Consider the following 19,598-nt stretch of genomic DNA (forward strand, 5'->3'; position numbering starts at 1 on the left):
ATTGTTGCTGGTTTTGCATGAGTAGAGGTGATTTGAAATTACAGATAACCGTTTAATTTCATTCCATAAAAATGGCACTTTTTGCTGAAATGCACATGAAAATGCTCTACATCACTAATCATCAGGGAGATGCAAATCAAAACAGCAGTGAGATATCATTTCACACCAGAGAGACTGGCACACATCAAGAAGAACAAAAGCAACCAGTGCTGGCGCGGATGTGGGAAGAAAGGGACTATCTTTCATTGTTGGTGGGAATGCCGACTGGTCCAGCCTTTTTGGAAAACAATATGGGCTTTCCTTCAAAAACTAGAAATTGAGCTTCCATATGACCCTGCAATACCACTTCTGGGAAGATATCCCGGGGGTGCAAAAAATCACAGTAGAAATGACATCTGCACCTGTATGTTTATTCCAGCACTGTTTACAATAACCAGAATCTGGAAACAATCTGAGTGCCTGAGAACAGATGACTGGTTAAATAAACTTTGGTACATCGACACAAGGAATACTCTGCAGCTGTTAGCAAAGATGAAGTCATGAAATTTGCTTATAAATGGACGGATGGTCATGGAGAGTATCATGCTAAGTGAAATGAGTCAGAAAGAGAGGGACAGACGTAGAATGACTTCACTCATTTGTGGAATATAAAATAACATAATATGAGACTGACACCCAAGGACAGTAGAGACAAGGGCCAGAATTTTTCTCCATAGTTGGAAGCCTGCCTCATGAGCTGGGGGAGAAGGCAGCTGGAATAGAGAAGGGATCACTAAGTCAATGATGGTTGGAGGGATCGTTCAGGATGCGAGATTGTACAGAAAGTAGATAAAGGACCAAATGTACCTCTCAGTATCTATATTGCAAACCATAATGCCCTAAAGTAGAGAGAGTTGGGGAAAATTGTCTGCCATAGAGGTAAGGGGAGGGTGGGGAATGGGGGGTTACTGGGGACATTGGTGGTGGAGAAGTTGCGCTGGTGGAGGGATGGGTATTCGATAATTGTATGACTGAATCTCAAACATGAAAGTTTTGTAACTGTATCTCACAGTGATTGAATAAAAATTTACTTAGTTTTTCTTTCAGAAACACTGTGAACTGCAAAGTTATTCTTTCTTTTTCTTTTTTTTTTCTTTTTGGGTCACACCTGGCAATGCACAGGGGTTACTCCTGACTTTGCACTCAGGAATTATTCCTGGCAGTGCTCAGGAGACCATATGGGATGCTGGGATTCGAACCTGGGTCGGCTGCCTGCAGGGCAAATGCCCTATCTGCTGTGCTATTCTTTTTTTTTTGGGGGGGTCACACCCGGCGATGCTCAGGGGTTACTCCTGGTTTTGCACTCAGGAATCACTCCTGGCAGTGCTAGGGGACCACATGGGATGCTGGGAATCTAACCCAGTTGGCCGCGTGCAAGGCACACGCCCTACCCACTGTGCTATCGCTCCAGCCCCAGCTGTGCTATTCTTGATTGAGTTTCAGGTGTGAAATATTTGAGCACTAGTTCCTTACAAAGGGAAAATACGTTTTGCAACTGAAATCTCTTTACTGATTTCCATGTTGAACATCCCTCCTGATGGAACCTATGTGGTGCTGGACATTGAATCCGGTTGGCTTGTGTAGGCAAGCTCTCTAGCTCTGGTCACACCCTTTTTATAGGCACCTGCTTATGCTGACATACCAAGATGGTATTCTCCAACTATCTTGTGCTGTTTTGCTAACTCTGTGTTATTTTTCTCTGAAATCATTTGCCTCTTTTTCTGCTTGTTCCTTTTCTTGCCACACCTAATCCTATCTAGTTTTTATCTTTCATTCAAACTCTATTCTTGATTGTGTTTTGACTTTCCTCCCTATTTCTGTTTCCACAGAGTACCTGACAGGGACTAGGGCACAAAGTACAGGAAACCCTAATTACCTATTGTGTGATTGTTTGCAGCTTCTGAACCAATTTACCTGTCAAACACTGAATTGTATTTGACTTTGTCCCTACAATACTTCTGTACTATCTCATATTCACAGCACAGCAGCCAGAATACCATGAAAGGACTTTGTGTCTGTGAAAATTTTCCTCCTTTAGTTTTTTGTTTTGGTTCACATCTAGCAGTGCCCAGGACCTACTCCTGGTGTTGTGCTCAAGTGTCACTCCTGCTGGTGCTCAAGCGACCATATGGGTTGCTGGCTACCAAACCTAGGTTGACTGTGTACAAGGCAAACACCTTACCCACTGTACTGTCTCTTCGGCCCCCTCTGTCTGTTTTGTGTCATTAGAGCCTTCTTTCAATTTCATTTTAAAAATATTTCTTAAAAATGTGCTGTGTAGATCTATACAAATTCAGTTACCAAATCAAGAGCATTGGGGGGAAGCTTTTTTTTTCATATTTTAAATTTTTATTCACCCACATAGGATATATTCTAGATACTTTCTAACTCAGTATCAACATAATGCAAATATTGATTCAATATTTTATAATGCTTTCAAAATATAAACAATAACTACATTTTTGCACGCTTTATCTAAAAGTCTGACAAGTACCATTTTATTCTTTTTAAAATTTTTTTAAATGAATCACCATGAGGTACAGTTTCAGACTTACAAATTTTTGTGCTTATGTTTCAGTTGTACAATGATCGAGTACCCATCCCTCCACCAGTGCCCGTTCTCCACCCCCAATGTTCCCAGTGTCCCTCCCATCCCCCCATTCTCCCTCCACCTCTATGGCAGGCACATTCCCTTTTACTGTCTCTCTCCTTTAGGGTGTTGTGGTCTACAATGGAAGTGTTGAATGGCCATCATGTTTGGTCTATAGTCTGCTTTCGGCACATATCTCCCATCCTGAGCAGTCCCTCTAAACACCCTTTACTTGGTGGTCCCTTCTCTATCTGAGCTGTCTTTTCCACATTGGGGGAAAGCTTAAGGTGAAATTTTATACACCATTAAATGAATTACAGAAAAGACTGTGTACCTATTCAAGTATGTAAATCATGTGGGTTCAAATTTAGCATGTCATATTTGCTCTCAGGGTGGTATAATTTGAACTTCATTTTCAATAATTTAAATAAGGAACATGTGAAAATATTTTTAAATGTTTACTGACCACTAACATTCCTTTAAGAAATATGATGGAAATACAGTGGGTAAGAGCAAGAGCTTGCCTTACACACACCCAACCTGGGTCGAATCTCAGGCACCCCATGTGCTCCCGCTAAACACTGCCAGGATCCCTGAATCCAGAACTGGGAGTAAGCCCTGATCACTGCTGAGTGTGGCCCATTTTTTAAAAATATGTCATTGAAATTGGGCAATAGCATTATTTGATCACTAATTTTGAATTTGGGGTTGCAGGTTCTGTCAGCCGCAGCAGCAGCTGGTGTATCTGTAGCCTTTGGGGCACCTATTGGTGGAGTACTATTCAGCCTGGAAGAGGTAACTGTTTTGAACTATTTGAAGGTGTTTGTACTTTCTCGTTGGGAATTCTGGCCCGTGTCAATTTACAGTGCTGTCCTGAAGCACTCTGCCCAGCTTAGTGGTTTCCTAGTCACCAGTGATCTCTGGGAAGTTTTCATGCTCAGTTCTACTTCCTGTAGCACCAATTTTCCACCCAAATACCTGCTTGTTGACTAAATTTGCTTTCTCACATTCTCTTTCTAGGTCAGCTACTATTTTCCCCTAAAAACATTGTGGCGTTCATTCTTTGCTGCTCTGGTGGCAGCATTTACTCTGCGCTCCATCAATCCATTTGGGAACAGCCGCCTAGTTCTGTTTTACGTGGAGTTTCACACCCCATGGCATCTCTTCGAGCTTGTGCCATTCATTCTATTGGGCATATTTGGTGGTCTCTGGGGAGCTTTGTTTATCCGCACAAACATCGCCTGGTGTCGGAAGCGTAAGACTACACAGTTGGGCAAGTATCCTGTCATTGAGGTACTCATCGTGACAGCCATCACTGCCATCTTGGCATTCCCCAATGAATATACCCGTATGAGCACAAGTGAACTCATTTCTGAACTGTTTAATGACTGTGGCCTTCTGGACTCCTCCAAGCTCTGTGATTATGAGAACAGTTTCAACACAAGCAAGGCAGGTGAACTGCCTGACAGACCGGCTGGTGTGGGAGTCTACAATGCCATGTGGCAGTTGGCTTTGACGCTCATACTGAAAATTGTCATTACTATTTTTACCTTTGGCATGAAGGTGAGGAAATTCTTTTGGTACTGGGTGTGTTTCTATGGGTTGGGGAACTGCATGAGATAGAACCAACTTCATCCAGCGTTGTCTCCTGCACTTCTTCAAATCCCTTTTCACTCCTGAGTGTCCCCACAACTTCTTAGATAATTGTATCTCTAAAATTTCCAAACTTAGATTTAGGAAAACATAAAATATCAGTTCTCCTGTTCTGTGTGAAACATATTTTTCCCTTCGTAAAGGATAGTGTGAGGTATTTATTCCAGTGTAATTTTTATTAAAATGAAGTCTAACCAGCACAATGTTGATTAATGTAGGTTTGTTTCAAGTATACCAATAAATCAAAATATTAGGTTGAACCAAAAGTAATTACTTACTTTCAACAATTTTTGCCCCCTAAAATAGCATTTTCATAATGTTCAATTGAGAACATAGCTCAATAAAATATTTTATTTTTTTTGGGTTGGGAGGCATACCCAAAAGTGCTCAGGGGCTACTCCTGGCTTGGTGCTCAAGACACTCACAGCTATGATCAGGGGGCCTCCTACATGCAAAGCATCAGCTTATTTCCTGCTAAATTTATTTTTCACAGTGGATCTCACTGTAAAATTAACCACTTTAAAAGAAGTTCACAGGTAAGCCTAAAAATTTAAATAGTCTAAACAAGACATCGTGTCGTTATGTTTTACTTTCAGTACCCATTATCATTTCCATGTTTCAGAAGAAAGTAAATTTTTTTAAGGTTCACACCTCCTTCCTTAGTGTTTTTGTTACCTTTTGCATACCACTATCAAGTTACTTCTCTTTATTCTCTAGGGAACCCAGGACTCAAACTAGAAAATAAGAGATAGCCACCCAATTTCAGCAGTACTGTAGTCTCTGAGTTTCCCATCCCCACCAGCACCTTGTAAAACATGCGGTATTTCTTGTGTGGCTTTTTACCTTGTGGCTTCATTTTCCATTTAATCTGAAATTGTAGACCAGCAGACTCACCAATACTCAACTTTATTCCCGGGACAAATGCAAATTATCTTAAAATAATCTTCCATGTGGAAGATCTTTGTCTTGATTTTCTGCTTAGTGCAGAAAATTGGAATTCACTCTAGCATTCCAGGGGTGTCCAGAAAAAGTGAAGAGACAAATGAGGGATTCTATTTTGGAAAGTCATGAAACCAGAGGTTCTACTTCATTTCAAAGTGTTGTTTATTTAATATTTAACATTAAACTGAAACTCCATATGCTATACTTTTTATATGCACAAATAGCTTAAGATTGATTGCACTAGAATGGTCAGAGCTAATGCATTAAAACCCCAGATGGTATTTACTAGATCTTGACTTTGGGTGAGTTACTTACCCTCTTTGAACTTTAAATTCTATGTGACTTGGAAATAAGAACATCTGCCTGCTGGAATGATTGTAAAAAAATCTGTGAAATCATATTGATAAGACCAGAGATAGCACAGGGGTTAGGGTGTTTGCCTTGCACACAGCCAACCTGGGATCAATCCGTGGAACCCCATATCATCCCCTGAACCTGCCAGGAGCAGAACCAGGAGAAAGGTCTGAGCACAGCCTCTTGTGTATCCCCAATAAAACAAAACAAAAAAAATTTGATAGTGCAACAAACATAGTCAATAAAGGGTAGTTGTTCAGAAGAACTCAGAATTGGGGAAAATGTTTGCATTTATGAGAAGTACCATCTATTTTCCTTTCATTGGACATGGCTTAATTTCTGCCTCTAATTCTGTGTTGGAGTGGAGTGATAGTACAGTGGGTAGGGTGTTTGCCTTGTATGCAGGCTACCCGGGTTTGATTCCTCTGTCTCTCTCGGAGAGCCTGGCAAGCTATCAAGAGTATCCTGCCCACCAGGCAGAGCCTGGCAAGCTACCCACAGTGTATTTGATATGCCAAAAACAATAACAAATCTCACAATAGAGACATTACTGGTGCCCGCTCGAACAAATAGGTGAACAATGGGATGACAGTGCCACAGTGCTATAATTCTGTGTTGGTGAGGCAAATCTAGACTCTTGTTTGACTGATTGGATCCTGAAGTAGGATGAGCTTCCTTGCAGTTGTATTTGTCTGCACATTCCAGAGAATCTCTAGTTCTGTCCTGTTAGTATCATACAAATCTGTGCAGATGCCTGCTAGGATAGTACATAGTTGTATGGTCATTGGCCTGTTTACTTTGCAGAGGCTTCGGATTCATTAGCCTTTACCCTAGATTGATATGCCAAGCAGCCATTTGATTTATAACTAAACATCTGTTACTTTTTTCGCAGATACCTTCTGGCCTCTTTATCCCTAGCATGGCTGTTGGTGCTATAGCAGGTCGACTTTTGGGAGTTGGAATGGAACAACTGGCTTATTACCACCATGACTGGGCCATCTTTAATAGCTGGTGTAGTCAAGGAGCTGATTGCATCACCCCTGGCCTTTATGCAATGGTTGGGGCTGCAGCATGCTTAGGTGAGTAGTGTTTACGTTGATTTCAAAGATGTTGTTATCTATGTGATATGATGATAAAGGAGAGTAGTGTTAAACATAGTCAGTTGCAGGACCTGAATAATACAGTACCAGTGGGTATGGTCCTCTGCCAGAAGTGATCCCTGGGGCTGGAGTGATAGCACAGCGGGTAGGGTGTTTGCCTTTGCACGCGGCCAACTCAGGTTCGATTCCCAGCATCCCATATGGTCCCCTGAGCACCGCCAGGGGTAATTCCTGAGTGCAGAGCCAGGAGTGACCCCTGTGCATTGCCGGGTGTGACCCAAAAAAGCAAAAAAAAAAAAAAAACCAGAAGTGATCCCTGAGGACAGAGCCAGGACCAAAGCTAGGATGACTACCCCTCTCAAAAAAAAAATAAAAACCCAAACCATAGTAAACTGCAGAATTTGGGGGTTCAGGTGTGATATAACCAGTAATGCTAATGGACTACTCCCAGATCAGTGCTTGGAGGCTGTTCCCAGTGGTGCTTTGGGGATCACACCATGCCAGGAATCAAATCCATGGCTCCCACATGTAAAGACTGCTCCAGCCTATTGAGCTACCTCTTGGGCCCTGATGAAGCATTCTTTACACTGCTTCTCTTTGTGACTCACAGTAGGAAGCAATGTAAAGAGTGCTTTCTTAATTCTACTTTAAACTCTGAGAATAATTTTACTCTAATAACTTTGTCATACTAAGGAAATCCTCAGCAAAAAAATTTGGGCAAAAAAAATCATATAAGAATATTCACATGACTATTTAATGGAGTGTGAGTTCTTCCTGGTGCACCAATCCCCTGATCATTAAGAATTGCCATTCATTGCCTTTTATAAACCTTCTTTAGCCTGGTCTATGTGGTCTGATACTAGTATGGCCACCCTGACTTTTTTGAGGTGGTTGTTTTCTTGGAGAATTGTTTTCCAGGCTTTGACTTTGAGCCTGTGTTTGCATTGATTCATCAGATGTGTTTCTTATAGGAGTGTGGGGTTCAATTTTCTAATCCATCCTGCCACTCTATGCTTAATTGGTACACTTAGTTCAATGGCATTGAGAGAGATTATTGTGATGGGGATTTGTGTCATATTTATGTAGGAGTTTGGTGTACTTGTGGGACTTGTCTTCTCTTAAAGTAGCCCATTTAGTTATTCTTGTAGCAATGGGTTTGTAACTATGCAGTTCCTAATTTGTCCTTTATGGAGAGTATGGAGAGTCTCATCCTGAGTGAATTGAGTCAGAAGGAGAGAGACAGATGTAGAATGACTGCTTTCATTTGTGGGATATAAAAAAGTGAAACTATTACCCAGGGCCAGGGAAAACATGCCAAGAGGTCTGGTCGATGGTTGGAAATTATCACAAGGGTGTGGGGGATGGAGGCTAGTCAACTAAATAAGTAATGGTACACCAACATGTTATATGTGTAATATAGCTAGCCTTTGGTTATATTAATGCAATGTTAGTATGTCTAATATCAGGGCTGGAGTGATACAGCAGATAAGGTATTGCCTTGCATGTGACCAGTCCAAATTTGATCCTTGGCACCCCATGTGGTCCCCTGAGCGCTGCCAGAAGTCAGTCATCCCTGAGTACAGAGCCAGGAGTCATCCCTGAGCACTGCTGTGTGTGGCCCTAAAATGAAACAGTATGTTTCATGTCTTTAAATTTCATGATAAATAGATTTGTAATAATATGCAAAGTGCTTTTGGCATAAGTGTTGGATGGGGAGCATAGTGAAGAATTCAACATATACTACAAGCTGATCTGTGTAAAATGTACATTTTGTATGGTAAAATGACTAAAAATTAACTCTGAATGTTGCTTTTCTTATTTCTAGGCAGTGAGCTAGTTGACTATGGAGTTTACACATTTTACAAATATTTTCTGAGTGTCTATAATAGACTCTCACATGTCAGAGAACAGGCTCGTGTCTGATAGTGATACAAAAATAGTCCATATCCTCTGCAGGTATTTTGTAACTGGGGGTAAAGAAAAACACATGAACAAAAAAATGGGATAAGAAGATCCCTTGTACCTCTGAGGATGTGTTTTGAGAAATCTGGCACCCATTGACTACAAATTTATTTTGATGCAGTTGCTAAGGTCCGTGCAGCTATATTGAGACCTCTTTTTAGCAATTTTTCTGCTAAGTAAACTTCCTGCATGGGTCTGTGGTAAACCCATAATTGCAATGAATCCTGCATTTTGTCTCCCTTCAGTAGCCTGTCTGTCTGTCTCTTTGCAGGCGGCGTAACTCGGATGACTGTGTCTCTTGTTGTCATCATGTTTGAGCTAACCGGTGGCTTGGAATATATTGTGCCTCTGATGGCTGCAGCTATGACAAGCAAGTGGGTGGCAGATGCCCTTGGACGGGAAGGAATCTATGATGCCCACATTCGCCTCAATGGATACCCCTTTCTTGAAGCCAAAGAAGAATTTGCTCATAAGACACTAGCAATGGATGTGATGAAACCCCGGCGAAATGATCCTTTGTTGACTGTCATTACTCAGGACAGTATGACTGTGGAAGATGTTGAGACCATAATCAGTGAAACCACTTATAGTGGCTTCCCAGTGGTGGTGTCCCGTGAATCCCAAAGACTTGTGGGTTTTGTTCTCCGAAGAGATCTCATTATTTCAATTGGTAAGGCTTTCAGACAGGGGATCATGAAATCTTTGATGGAATTATGTAAACTTGCATGAAATAGGGGAAGATGTTTGTAGGAGGAGCCTAGTTTAGGGCCCAAAGAATAGAACTGGCATTTCCATTTTCAACTTTTTTCTTCTGCTTTTCAAATAGAAAATGCACGCAAAAAGCAGGATGGAGTAGTGAGCACTTCCATCATTTATTTCACTGAACATTCTCCTCCGATGCCACCATATACCCCACCCACACTAAAGCTTCGTAATATCCTGGATCTTAGCCCCTTCACTGTGACTGACCTGACACCTATGGAAATCGTTGTGGATATCTTCCGTAAACTGGGACTACGCCAGTGCCTAGTTACACACAATGGGTGAGTGCTCTTTGGTGACAGTAAATTGGATGATGAGACCAAGGTAGATAGGTAGGTAGGTAGGTAGGTAGGTAGGTAGGTAGGTAGGTAGGTAGGTAAAAGCCAACTCAAATAAGCATTAGTAATGTTTCTAGCTTTTTCTAACCTCTGAGGTAAAGATATAGCTAGCTAGCTAGCTAGCTAGCTAGATAGATAGATAGATAGATAGATAGGGAAAAGCCAACTCAAATAAGCATTAGTAATGTTTCTAGCTTTTTCTAACCTCTGAGGTAAAGATAGATGTGCCCCAACTGTTGCCATAAGTAATAGAAAAGGAGTTTGGTAAAGAATGTGTATTTGAGAGATGTGAACTGCCGGTTGTACATTGTAAATAACTCAGTTCCTCCCCCACAAAAAATAGCTAAGTTATTTGGATTCGGGTTGGGGAGGATACTCTCTATCTTTGCTCATGTGTCCAGGGCCACTCTTGACAATATTTGGACCACTGTGCTGGGCCTAACAGGTGCTGCTTGAGCCCATTGGTGCTGGGAACTACCAAGGCTACATCTGGCTGGTCTCAGGGGTACAGATAGGGGCTGGGTTTGAACTCAGAACCTTGCACTACTAAGATATATCTCTAGCCTCAAAGGGAATTACCATGTTTTATTGTTTTTAAGGGAAGTTGGGCTACACCTGATGGTGCCCAGGGCTTACTCCTGGCTCCATACTCCAGGATCACTCCTGGTGGGCTTGGGGACCATATGAGGTGCTGAAGATTGAATCCACATTGGCCATGTGTAAGGCAAGCCCCTTACCCACTATACTATTGCTTGGGTCCCTCAATGGGAAATCTCCAATCCAATAACAGAGGCCCTGCTATCTTTCTTGGAAAAGAGATGGGCTTTGAGAAGTTTGTATTTTGTCACGAACATGGTAATGTTAATTCAGCACCTTACATAATAAGAACTTTTCCCTCTAAAATTTCTAGATGCTGCAACAGATGTCTTGTAGGACATAAGTGAGATGGGGATTTTCCCTTAGTGATTGATTCAACGTTTACTGAATCCTCACTTCATGTAAAGAAAGCTCTTGGGCCATATGAAATGAGTAAGCCCTTCCTGTGTCCCCAAGGAGTTTGTAGTATCAGAGAAGCTGAGAAAATATTGTACTTAGATTATAGCAGTACATAGGACCAGTGCCACATAAGAGGCATGCACAGAACATACTGTCACTGCGAGGATAGCATAGTCGTTACTACCTTGTAGAGTCAGGAAAGATGTTTAGGAAGAGAGATATTCGAACTGGACTCCAGAAGATAAGCAGGATTCATAAATGTTGAGATGAATGTTTAAAGCAGAGGAAAGAGTGGACTGATTTCTACCAGTATAAATGGACAGGTTCAGGGACCCATGCATTGTGCAGTTTGCTTGGTACCTATTTCCTGATTTGTGTTTTCATCATTCTCTAAGTGCATGTAATGTTTGAAGACAAAGTTTAAGAGGACTGAGAGGGTTAGAGATATAGTACTGTTGGTAAGGCACTTGACTTGCATGTGGCTGTTACTGCAACACTAGTTTGAATTCCTGGCACCACATATGGTTCCCCGAGCAATGCCAGAGTCAATTCCTGAGCAAAGAGCTAGTAGTCCCTGGGTACCACTGGATATGACCAAACACCACTAACGCTTCCCACTGCCCCCCAAAAAAGAGGACTAAGGAGAGAAATGTCCGCATTGAGAATGTTATCTTAACAACAAATTTATTTTTGTTTTGTTGTCTTATTTTGTCTTTTAGGCGACTGCTTGGAATCATTACCAAAAAAGATGTGTTAAAACATATAGCACAGATGGCAAACCAAGATCCTGATTCTATTCTCTTCAACTAGAATCACAGGATTTTGCCGGATATAGAATAAGAGGGACACCACAGACCATGGATATGTTTTATTAACTGGGTACCCAAAACACCTTCCCATATTTGGATTGTGAAGTCATATTTAGTGTGTCATCTCTTTCCTATAAGTTAACCAGTTGCACTATATAATCTCTGGAAATTAGTGTTCTCTGTAGGAGAAATAATGTTAGGTTTCTGTTATTTTGAATTAGGAAGATTTTGCCAAAGTATAAACAAAATTGCTATGGTTTGATTCTTTTCCTCTTTTAAAAACATTTTTAACGACAGAAATAATCATTAGCCAATATGCAATCACTGAAAACTATGCAAGAGAAATACAAACCATCCTGACCTGTAACCTGCAGGAAACTCATGAAAGAAGTCACTTTTTTTGGACTCTTAACTGTCATTGGTGGAAGATGAAGTTTGGCTTTTCCAAACACAGAAAGGAAAGCCAGAGGAAAATAGTAGTGATATTTTCCAGACTGTGAAGATTTAGTTTAAATGTTAGCTCTTTCCTGTATAATATTTAGCATTATTAGTTTGTATGTGTTAAATATATGTTAACTTTAATATCTGATCATAAAACAATGCTGCTTTGGTTAATCTCCAAATTAATAGAGGGATTGACTTTTATAGCTTGCCTGTTCCTGGTACTCTTTTGAAGTGCACAAAGATAGAAAGCTTGCTCCTTGTCTGCAAAAAGGGTCATTTTCCAGATGGTATTTGTTAACTCATTATATGGACATAGCCATGCAATAAGTTGGTAGCAAGAAATGATCTTTCACTGACTTTTGTGAAAAGAATTAGTAAAGTTATAAACAAACACTTGGACTAGGAATTTTATACTTTTCATGAGGTTCCCAACTGATCCTCTTACCCAGATGCCACCTTCAGAAGTGATGGTGCTTTAGGCCTCTGGGATATGTAAGAATAGCAAAGGGAACCAAGTCTAGAGTGCATATTGTTAAACCAGGGATCATCTCAAGCTGTAGCTGCATTCTCATGCATTCCTCCATTCCTTTGTAATGACCACCAGGACTGAAATAACTGGGCACCCATGCCTCTTCCCAATGTTAAGTATGTTTATCAAGCCAGGGGTATTCCTATGGACATAAATTTAGATTTGGGACACTCTTAGATATATTCAAGGCATGGGAACAAGATAGGCAGCTGATATTCCCTGAGGCTTTTTTGATTCTAAATAAAATGCAGAGCCATAAGCCTCAGGGCAGTGGACAAGGCCTGGTGACACCAAAGGTGCTTGTATCCGATTGAAACAGTGCCTCTCTCAATTTCCTACTGTACTTACTGCAGTAGAAAACACCATACTCTAGAGACACCTTGTGGAATTACAGAGCCACCACCATCATTCCAACTGCTGTTTCATTCTCCACATTTATACCTATGTGCAGGTACACACTTCTCTCCTCCTAGCCCCCACCCTTCTTTGAGATGGAGCATTGTTGCCTAGTTAATCATTCCAGTAGTTAAAATAACCTCCAGAACTAGTTAACTTATAAACCAAGGCTCAGCAGTCTTAAAGCATATGGGCCAGAGGTAACATTCAGCCGTGCTTTTTTCTCACCCTGTTTCTGCTGCAGTGTTCCCCTGCCCATACTGATCCTCGGCAGTGAGACTGAACCACCAGGCGTGAGTTCAGTCTCTCCCATTCTCCAGGTTTGTTCTCAGTACTTCCTATGTACCTTATAACCTAGAATCAGTAGTTACTCAACACTTCTCCTTTTTCCTACTCCTCCCCAAATATTCGAGTGAACCTCATTTGAACAGTTGCTTATTTCTGATTCTAGGAATTTTTTTACCCCCAATCTTTAACTTTATAAAATCTGAAAGTCTTCTACCAGAACTAGGCCATCAAGGCTTATTTTGATTTAAGTAGATTATTTAGCATTTTGGTGAAAAGGGGAAGGAAAAGCACTCTAGAGAATATTATGTGATAGCCATGACTGGGTAGCTTTACAAACTCTTGTCTTCCTTTCGTGCCACTGACTCCTTTATGACAAGGCTATTTGTCTGACCACTCCTGTATATTGTGTAGTTCTTCTCTGTATATTTCTGATATTACATATCTTTTTAAAATAACGGTTCACCTGAAATTTGTGAAAGAAGAAATGTTATTATTTCTAGTATTTGGTGATAGTGAAGGTTTGGTCATATTTTGTAGTGTAGCAATGGTTTGGAGTTTGCCTTTGTGTTTCTTCTAGGCTCTGTTTTTGTTCTTGAAAAAAAAAATTTACACAGATGAGCCAGTGTTAAGGTGCTACTTCAGAGAATAAATTTAAGAAATCAGATAATATTGTGCCAAGGTGTACTTTCTAGACATTAAACACCATTTGGCCCTCCAGAGAATAATACCCCTTTGATACCTCACTCCTGATAAATCTCACTCATTAACCTCAGCTTCTCAGGAATCCTTGTAACTCATATGCTAGAGGTAGCTGTAGTATGTGATATCCATGTCCAATTCTATGGTTTGGCTCGAAGGTTGTCTTATTGTGGTGATAGCTCTCTGTTGGACTGCTAGTTCAGCAACTTTAGTTTGAGAGTTGTCTTGAGGCAAAAGAAAATGTGCTTTCTGCCATTGCCAGTTCAGTAATTGGACATATTAAACCAACAAATAAATCCCATCTGGGGCAGTCTATCAGTAACCTCAAGTGGTTATATACCTCAATGGCAAAGGAAAAAAATCTCTGCTTTTCAGTAATTGGACATATTAAACCAACAAATAAATCCCATCTGGGGCAGTCTATCAGTAACCTCAAATGGTCATATACCTCAATGGCAAAGGAAAAATCTCTGCTTTTCAAGTGCAAGTGAATAGAAGCTAGTCTCTTTTAGTATTATAAAAAAATTGCTTGACATTAGAGAATGATTCAAAAAAGAATACCAATACATGCTTCAGGAGACTTAGGATTTTCAGGGGGAAAATATTTGGTAGATGGTACAACCTTGATGAAGGAAATGAGTTTATAGATTTATAAACATCTAACTGCTATATTTGGAACCTTCAGATATTCAATGTAAAGTTAGAGAAGCCCAAACAGTGAAAACAATTATTGATTATTCCATTGGGGGAAGAAAATGAGGACTAAAAGTGTAAAATAACAACCACTTTCAATATAATTTCTCTTTGGGAATTTGTTTTGACATTCTCCTCTTTGGCTGGTCCCAGAGTCATTCTGGCTCAGCCAAACATGAAACAGAGGTGGTATTATCCACAGAGAAGATTTCCTCTGGTGAATAATCTAACATCAATACTTGGGATTTGTCAACTGTCACAGCAAATGACTAATTTGCTCTTCAAATGGCAAATGGCAAGGCAGCTCATTGTTTTGGCGTGAAAGTCTAAATCCTAACCTTTTACAGGAAGAGGAGAGCAATATAATCTGAATTTCTGTAGCATGTATTAAATTCTGTTTGAACATGAAAAAGATAAAGTAAGGGGGGCACGGTCTGGTCTAAAATTGCCAAGTAATTCTCAACCAAGGTCTTATGAATTTATTCAGGCTGGGGCAAAGGGAAGCAATTTTTTCCCAGAACTTAGCATACAGTAGAATTCACTATGAAAAGTAATCAGTACTATCTGTTTTAATTATTTCAGTCTCCTGTCCTAGTTGGTCCAGATCTTGGTTAGTTTTACATGGTGATGAGTATCAAAATGTACTTGTTACCACACCCAATCCCCTCCCCACACAGTATACTTTAGTTTTGTTTTTAATAAATCACAGGCTGTACAATTTCGGAAAATAGTTTTTAATGACAGTAAAGAAGATATTGAAAATTGAAAATGGCCGGTGTATTTAATATTGTAACCATTTTTACTGAAGACTAACAACACATTATGTGAAGAAAGTAGGAGAGCATGCTCCACAGTGATGCATACATTTTGAACTATTGAAGACCTTGAGGAAATTTAGAAATTATGAAAATAAGTAGGATTTCTAATTTAAGAAGAAAGATGTCTAAGAAAAGATGCGCTCTAAAAGCCTTGATTTTAAGAAAACACCTCAAAAATCTCTTTTGGTGAAGGAATTGAAATTTATGGCAATGGGTGAGCTCTAACAAGAAAAATAAAATATAGGAGCTGTAGCCATAGTACAGTGGGTAGGGCGTTTTTGCTTTGCATGTGGCCGACCCGGGTTCAATTCCCAGCATCCCATATGGTCCCCCGAGCACTGCCAGGAGTAAATTCTGAGTGCAGGGCCAGGAGTAACTCCTGTGCATTACCGGGTGTGACCTAAAAAGCAAATATCACCTTGGAAATGATATGTTAGTGGGGGGAGGCAATGCCATCCTCCAAGCTGTACATTTTGATTTTACAAATTTATGATCCTGTGCCTCAAAGGGAGGAAAGGGGTGTGTCATTTCCCAAAGACCAGAGTTTCCAAGTAAAGGAGAGAGAGACTTAAAGCAGCACTGGGCTGACTATAGTCTGTTCTTCTGGAGAGAAGACAACATCTGCTCATAAATGGGACACAATCTACTCCGTTCCTTAAGTGCTAAGCATTGATAAGCTAAGTCTTGAATTTTGATGGCAAAAAATTTTAAAATTTATATTCTTGGCCTCGAATATGTACTTGTTGTATAGGGGGGAAAAGTGAGAATTGCTCAGATCAGAACTCAAGGAGCTCTGTAACTTTGAAGTGAAATCAGTGCCCTGGGCTCATCGTGACTTAACGTGGCTCAGCTCAATTATAGTTGTTTGCTCCAAGGAGAGAAGTTTTAAGAATAGTAGGTATTAGCAACATCAAGTCAATTCCCAAATATTTGTTAGCCAGTCTTATTTTAAACATTTCCACTATGTAGTCTGATTTTGTCAATTCACCCAAGACACAAAAGCCTGGCTGTGGGAGTTTGTGTTTCTTGGATGAGACCTATCAGTTTACTCAATTCTGCAGTCATAAATTTCTACCTCTAAGTTTCTGCCAAAGTGTCTTCAACTTCTTTGTGCACACTTGTTGAATGAATGCTTTTCCAAAAGTTTGGCCTTTTCAGGACAAATGATATGTAAAATTATGAGTCTAAAAAAGTGGTCTTTGTCTCTGGTCTCTTTCTCTCCCCACTTTCTTCTCTCCATCTCTCATTCTCTCCCTGCCTCCCCATGCCCTAAATTCAGGGTTGTTGCTTTTACTCAGTTGTTATAAGTGCTTGGGGTTGCATTTGGATTCTGAAAAAAGGATAGTTTGTTCTCAAAATAGAGAATGAAGATTCTTCTGAGATGATGGGGCCAATAGGCAAAGGCCTACTTCACTTTAGGAGCTCAAACGAGGTGTATCATTGGGAGTGTCTGGTCTGTGGCTTTAGCATCTCAAGGCAAAATTATAATGTGTTCATGACTAAACTTTGTCATTGTCTACTATTTGAGAGTCAGAGGTAGTCAAAGATTTGATGAGTAATATACCACCTGCAAAATAAGGTGATGGGAGTGTTGTAAGGCAGTTTATCAGGGTGGGACGATTGGCCTCATGTTGAGTGTACCTAAAAATATGTGGCCCTAGGGCTAGAGAGCCCAGCAGGTAAGGTGCTTGCCTTGCACACAGCTCACCTGGATTCAAACCCTGGCACATAGGGTCCGCTGTACCCTCCCAGGAGTGATCTCTGAGCACAGAGCCAAGAGCAAGCCCTGAGCACCACCAAGTGTGACCCCAAAACAAAAAATACATGGCCCTTTGCAAGTACTCCTTTTCCTCCTCCATATCACATTATCCTTTCTGCTCCATCTTTTCTCTCTCATTGTCCCCTTTTTTATTATATTGCTTTTTATATACATTTTTACTTTTTTATTATATATTTAGTCCTTTGAGACTGTCATGATTAAGAATTAGTTATATTCTAGATTTTTTAATGATATGCTTACGATTTTGTTCTTTTAAACTGTCTTTTGAAGCTATGTTGCTCACCAGGTACAGACCCGGAAGAGTGAGTCCTGACAGATAGCACCTTGGTCAAATCACCGGCTGACATTCATGACATGTTAGCAATTCTAATCGATTTGACCAAGGCCAGCTTCCTGCTCATACTCGATCATTCATTTCTGGCCATTGGGAAAAATACTACCCATTGGGTGAGTCATTGAGGCCAGGCGATCAGATGGGCCAGGCTCCAGCCAATGAATAACTTAGTAAGAAGTTCATTTGTAGGGCTAGCTCCATCTGCAGCAGCCAAAGACATCTGTCTGAATAGACATTTTAGTTCCTGAGAGTTGGTAAACGCTCAGCTGAATCTACTGTATAGACATCAGACAGTAGCTAGGCACCTAGAAACTAGCATCAACCAAAGCTAATATAGCCTGAGTTTCCACAGGAAGCTTGATGCCGAGCTCTTCAGAGAAATTATATATCTGAATGTTGCCAACCCTTTAGTCACAATTTCTTAGCTTTATTATGATGTTTAGAGATGTTGGTCCCCATTGATAGATAGGCACAACCAGTACCAAGTTACGGCTTACCACTCACTCCATTCTTCTCCAACAACCTAAACAGGAAGATGTGGTTTCTATTCCCTATGCTTCTAACTAGCCTCAAGATCTTAACCGCTCTGTGCCTCAGTGTTCCCGTCTGCAAAAATGGGGATAGTGTTAATTTCCCTACCTACCTCACAGGGTTGTTGTGAGGACAAACTGAGAGACAATGAATGGAAGGTACTTTGACAAGCGCTATACAAGTAGTTGTAAGAAATGTAAACAATCATGTTAAAGGCAATGGAATGGACATTGGCAAAAGGGTTAATGGGATTGTCCAGCCCTTTCTCTGTGTGGCTTAAATCCAGGTCACCATTGCTTTACACATTTTCACTTAGTACCGATTTGTAATTATGCATGTAATAAAGCACAGCCTTATCCAGTCTGGTGTTTGTTGTGTATTTTTTTCCACTTTATTTAAACATAGTGGTTTACAAAGTTGTTCATGATGATTTATTACAGGCATTCAATATTCCAAAACCAATTCCAATACTACTGTCACTTTCCCTTTACTACTGTCTTTTTCTCAACCACCTTTCAAACCTGCCCCCATAGCAGGAGCACAATTATTTCTTTAATATTGCTTGTTACCAATAAATGGATAACTGAATAATCAAAAATTATTTTGGTCTGATTGAAACTCAAACATAAAAGTTTTATAATTGTAGCTCATGATGACTCAATAAAAAAAGAGAAAAAATACTTTGATAGAAAAAAATTGTGAAAATTGTTGTATCTCACCATGGGGTCATTAAGTCCTTGTGAAAGGTTTTATTAAGCTGTTGTTGCAAGTTAAGCTTTCTGGGTTAGTGTTATTGTTTGTCTACATTGGTTGGCTTCTGTATTACATCCCATACAATCTTGTATAGTACTACTGGGATGTGAGTGTTGTAGAGTTTAGACATGCTGCGTTGCAATGCACACTCCAGAAAATTCAGAATATTTAACTGGTCAGTTAAGTATTTTAACGGGGCATGATTGTCAGGTCTTCCAGAATTACTGGGTGTTTGGTGTGTTTTTGAAGATGCTAAATTTTCTGTCAATTTCTGATAATGAAATGGGCAGCCTATGGGACCTGAGGAAGGGTAGTATAAATGACTGCAAGCACTCTACTAATAGGCTTGTGTCTTGTCACTGTCATCCCATTGCTCATCGATTTGTTCGAGCGGGCACCAGTAACGTCTCTCATTGAGAGACTTATTGTTACCGTTTTTGGCATATCCAATATGCATGTGTAGCTTCCCAGGCTCTGCCGCGCAGGCTCGATACACTCGGTAGCTTGCCGCGCTCCAGCCCCCAGCTTGTGTCTTACAAAGATTTATTAGCTACTTAGCTATCTATACATGTACAGCTTCACTAATACATTTTTAACCATAAAGATACATGAAAGGGCAGCTTGTATTTTCTGAGAGATTCCAGATACGTTGTTTATTGTATATAGTTAAGTGTACCTTTTTGCATATGTTGCTGATACTTTCCTTGTGACACATAAATTAACTGGGAGCTCTAGTTGTCTTCCATGAGCTTTTGATGATAAAAGATTTTTTAAAAATTTGTTTTTAA

At 40.2% G+C, this 19,598-nt stretch overlaps 1 protein-coding gene across 1 annotated transcript in view; it reads left to right on the top strand.

Annotated features, from left to right (window-relative positions):
- The window catches only part of CLCN5 (chloride voltage-gated channel 5), a 162,019-nt gene extending 143,609 nt beyond the window's left edge, over window positions 1-18,410 (top strand). Inside the window, exons 9-14 of the mRNA XM_004606458.3 lie at window positions 3,344-3,424; window positions 3,650-4,192; window positions 6,471-6,657; window positions 8,912-9,310; window positions 9,467-9,683; window positions 11,456-18,410. Coding sequence (XP_004606515.3) covers window positions 3,344-3,424; window positions 3,650-4,192; window positions 6,471-6,657; window positions 8,912-9,310; window positions 9,467-9,683; window positions 11,456-11,546 — 1,518 coding nt within the window. The 3' untranslated portion in view covers window positions 11,547-18,410. The remainder of the gene's footprint in view (window positions 1-3,343; window positions 3,425-3,649; window positions 4,193-6,470; window positions 6,658-8,911; window positions 9,311-9,466; window positions 9,684-11,455) is intronic.
- Window positions 18,411-19,598: the final 1,188 nt, after the last annotated feature.

The sequence above is a fragment of the Sorex araneus genome, chromosome X, assembly GCF_027595985.1.
Source record: "Sorex araneus isolate mSorAra2 chromosome X, mSorAra2.pri, whole genome shotgun sequence".
In the NCBI taxonomy this organism is placed as follows: domain Eukaryota; kingdom Metazoa; phylum Chordata; class Mammalia; order Eulipotyphla; family Soricidae; genus Sorex; species Sorex araneus.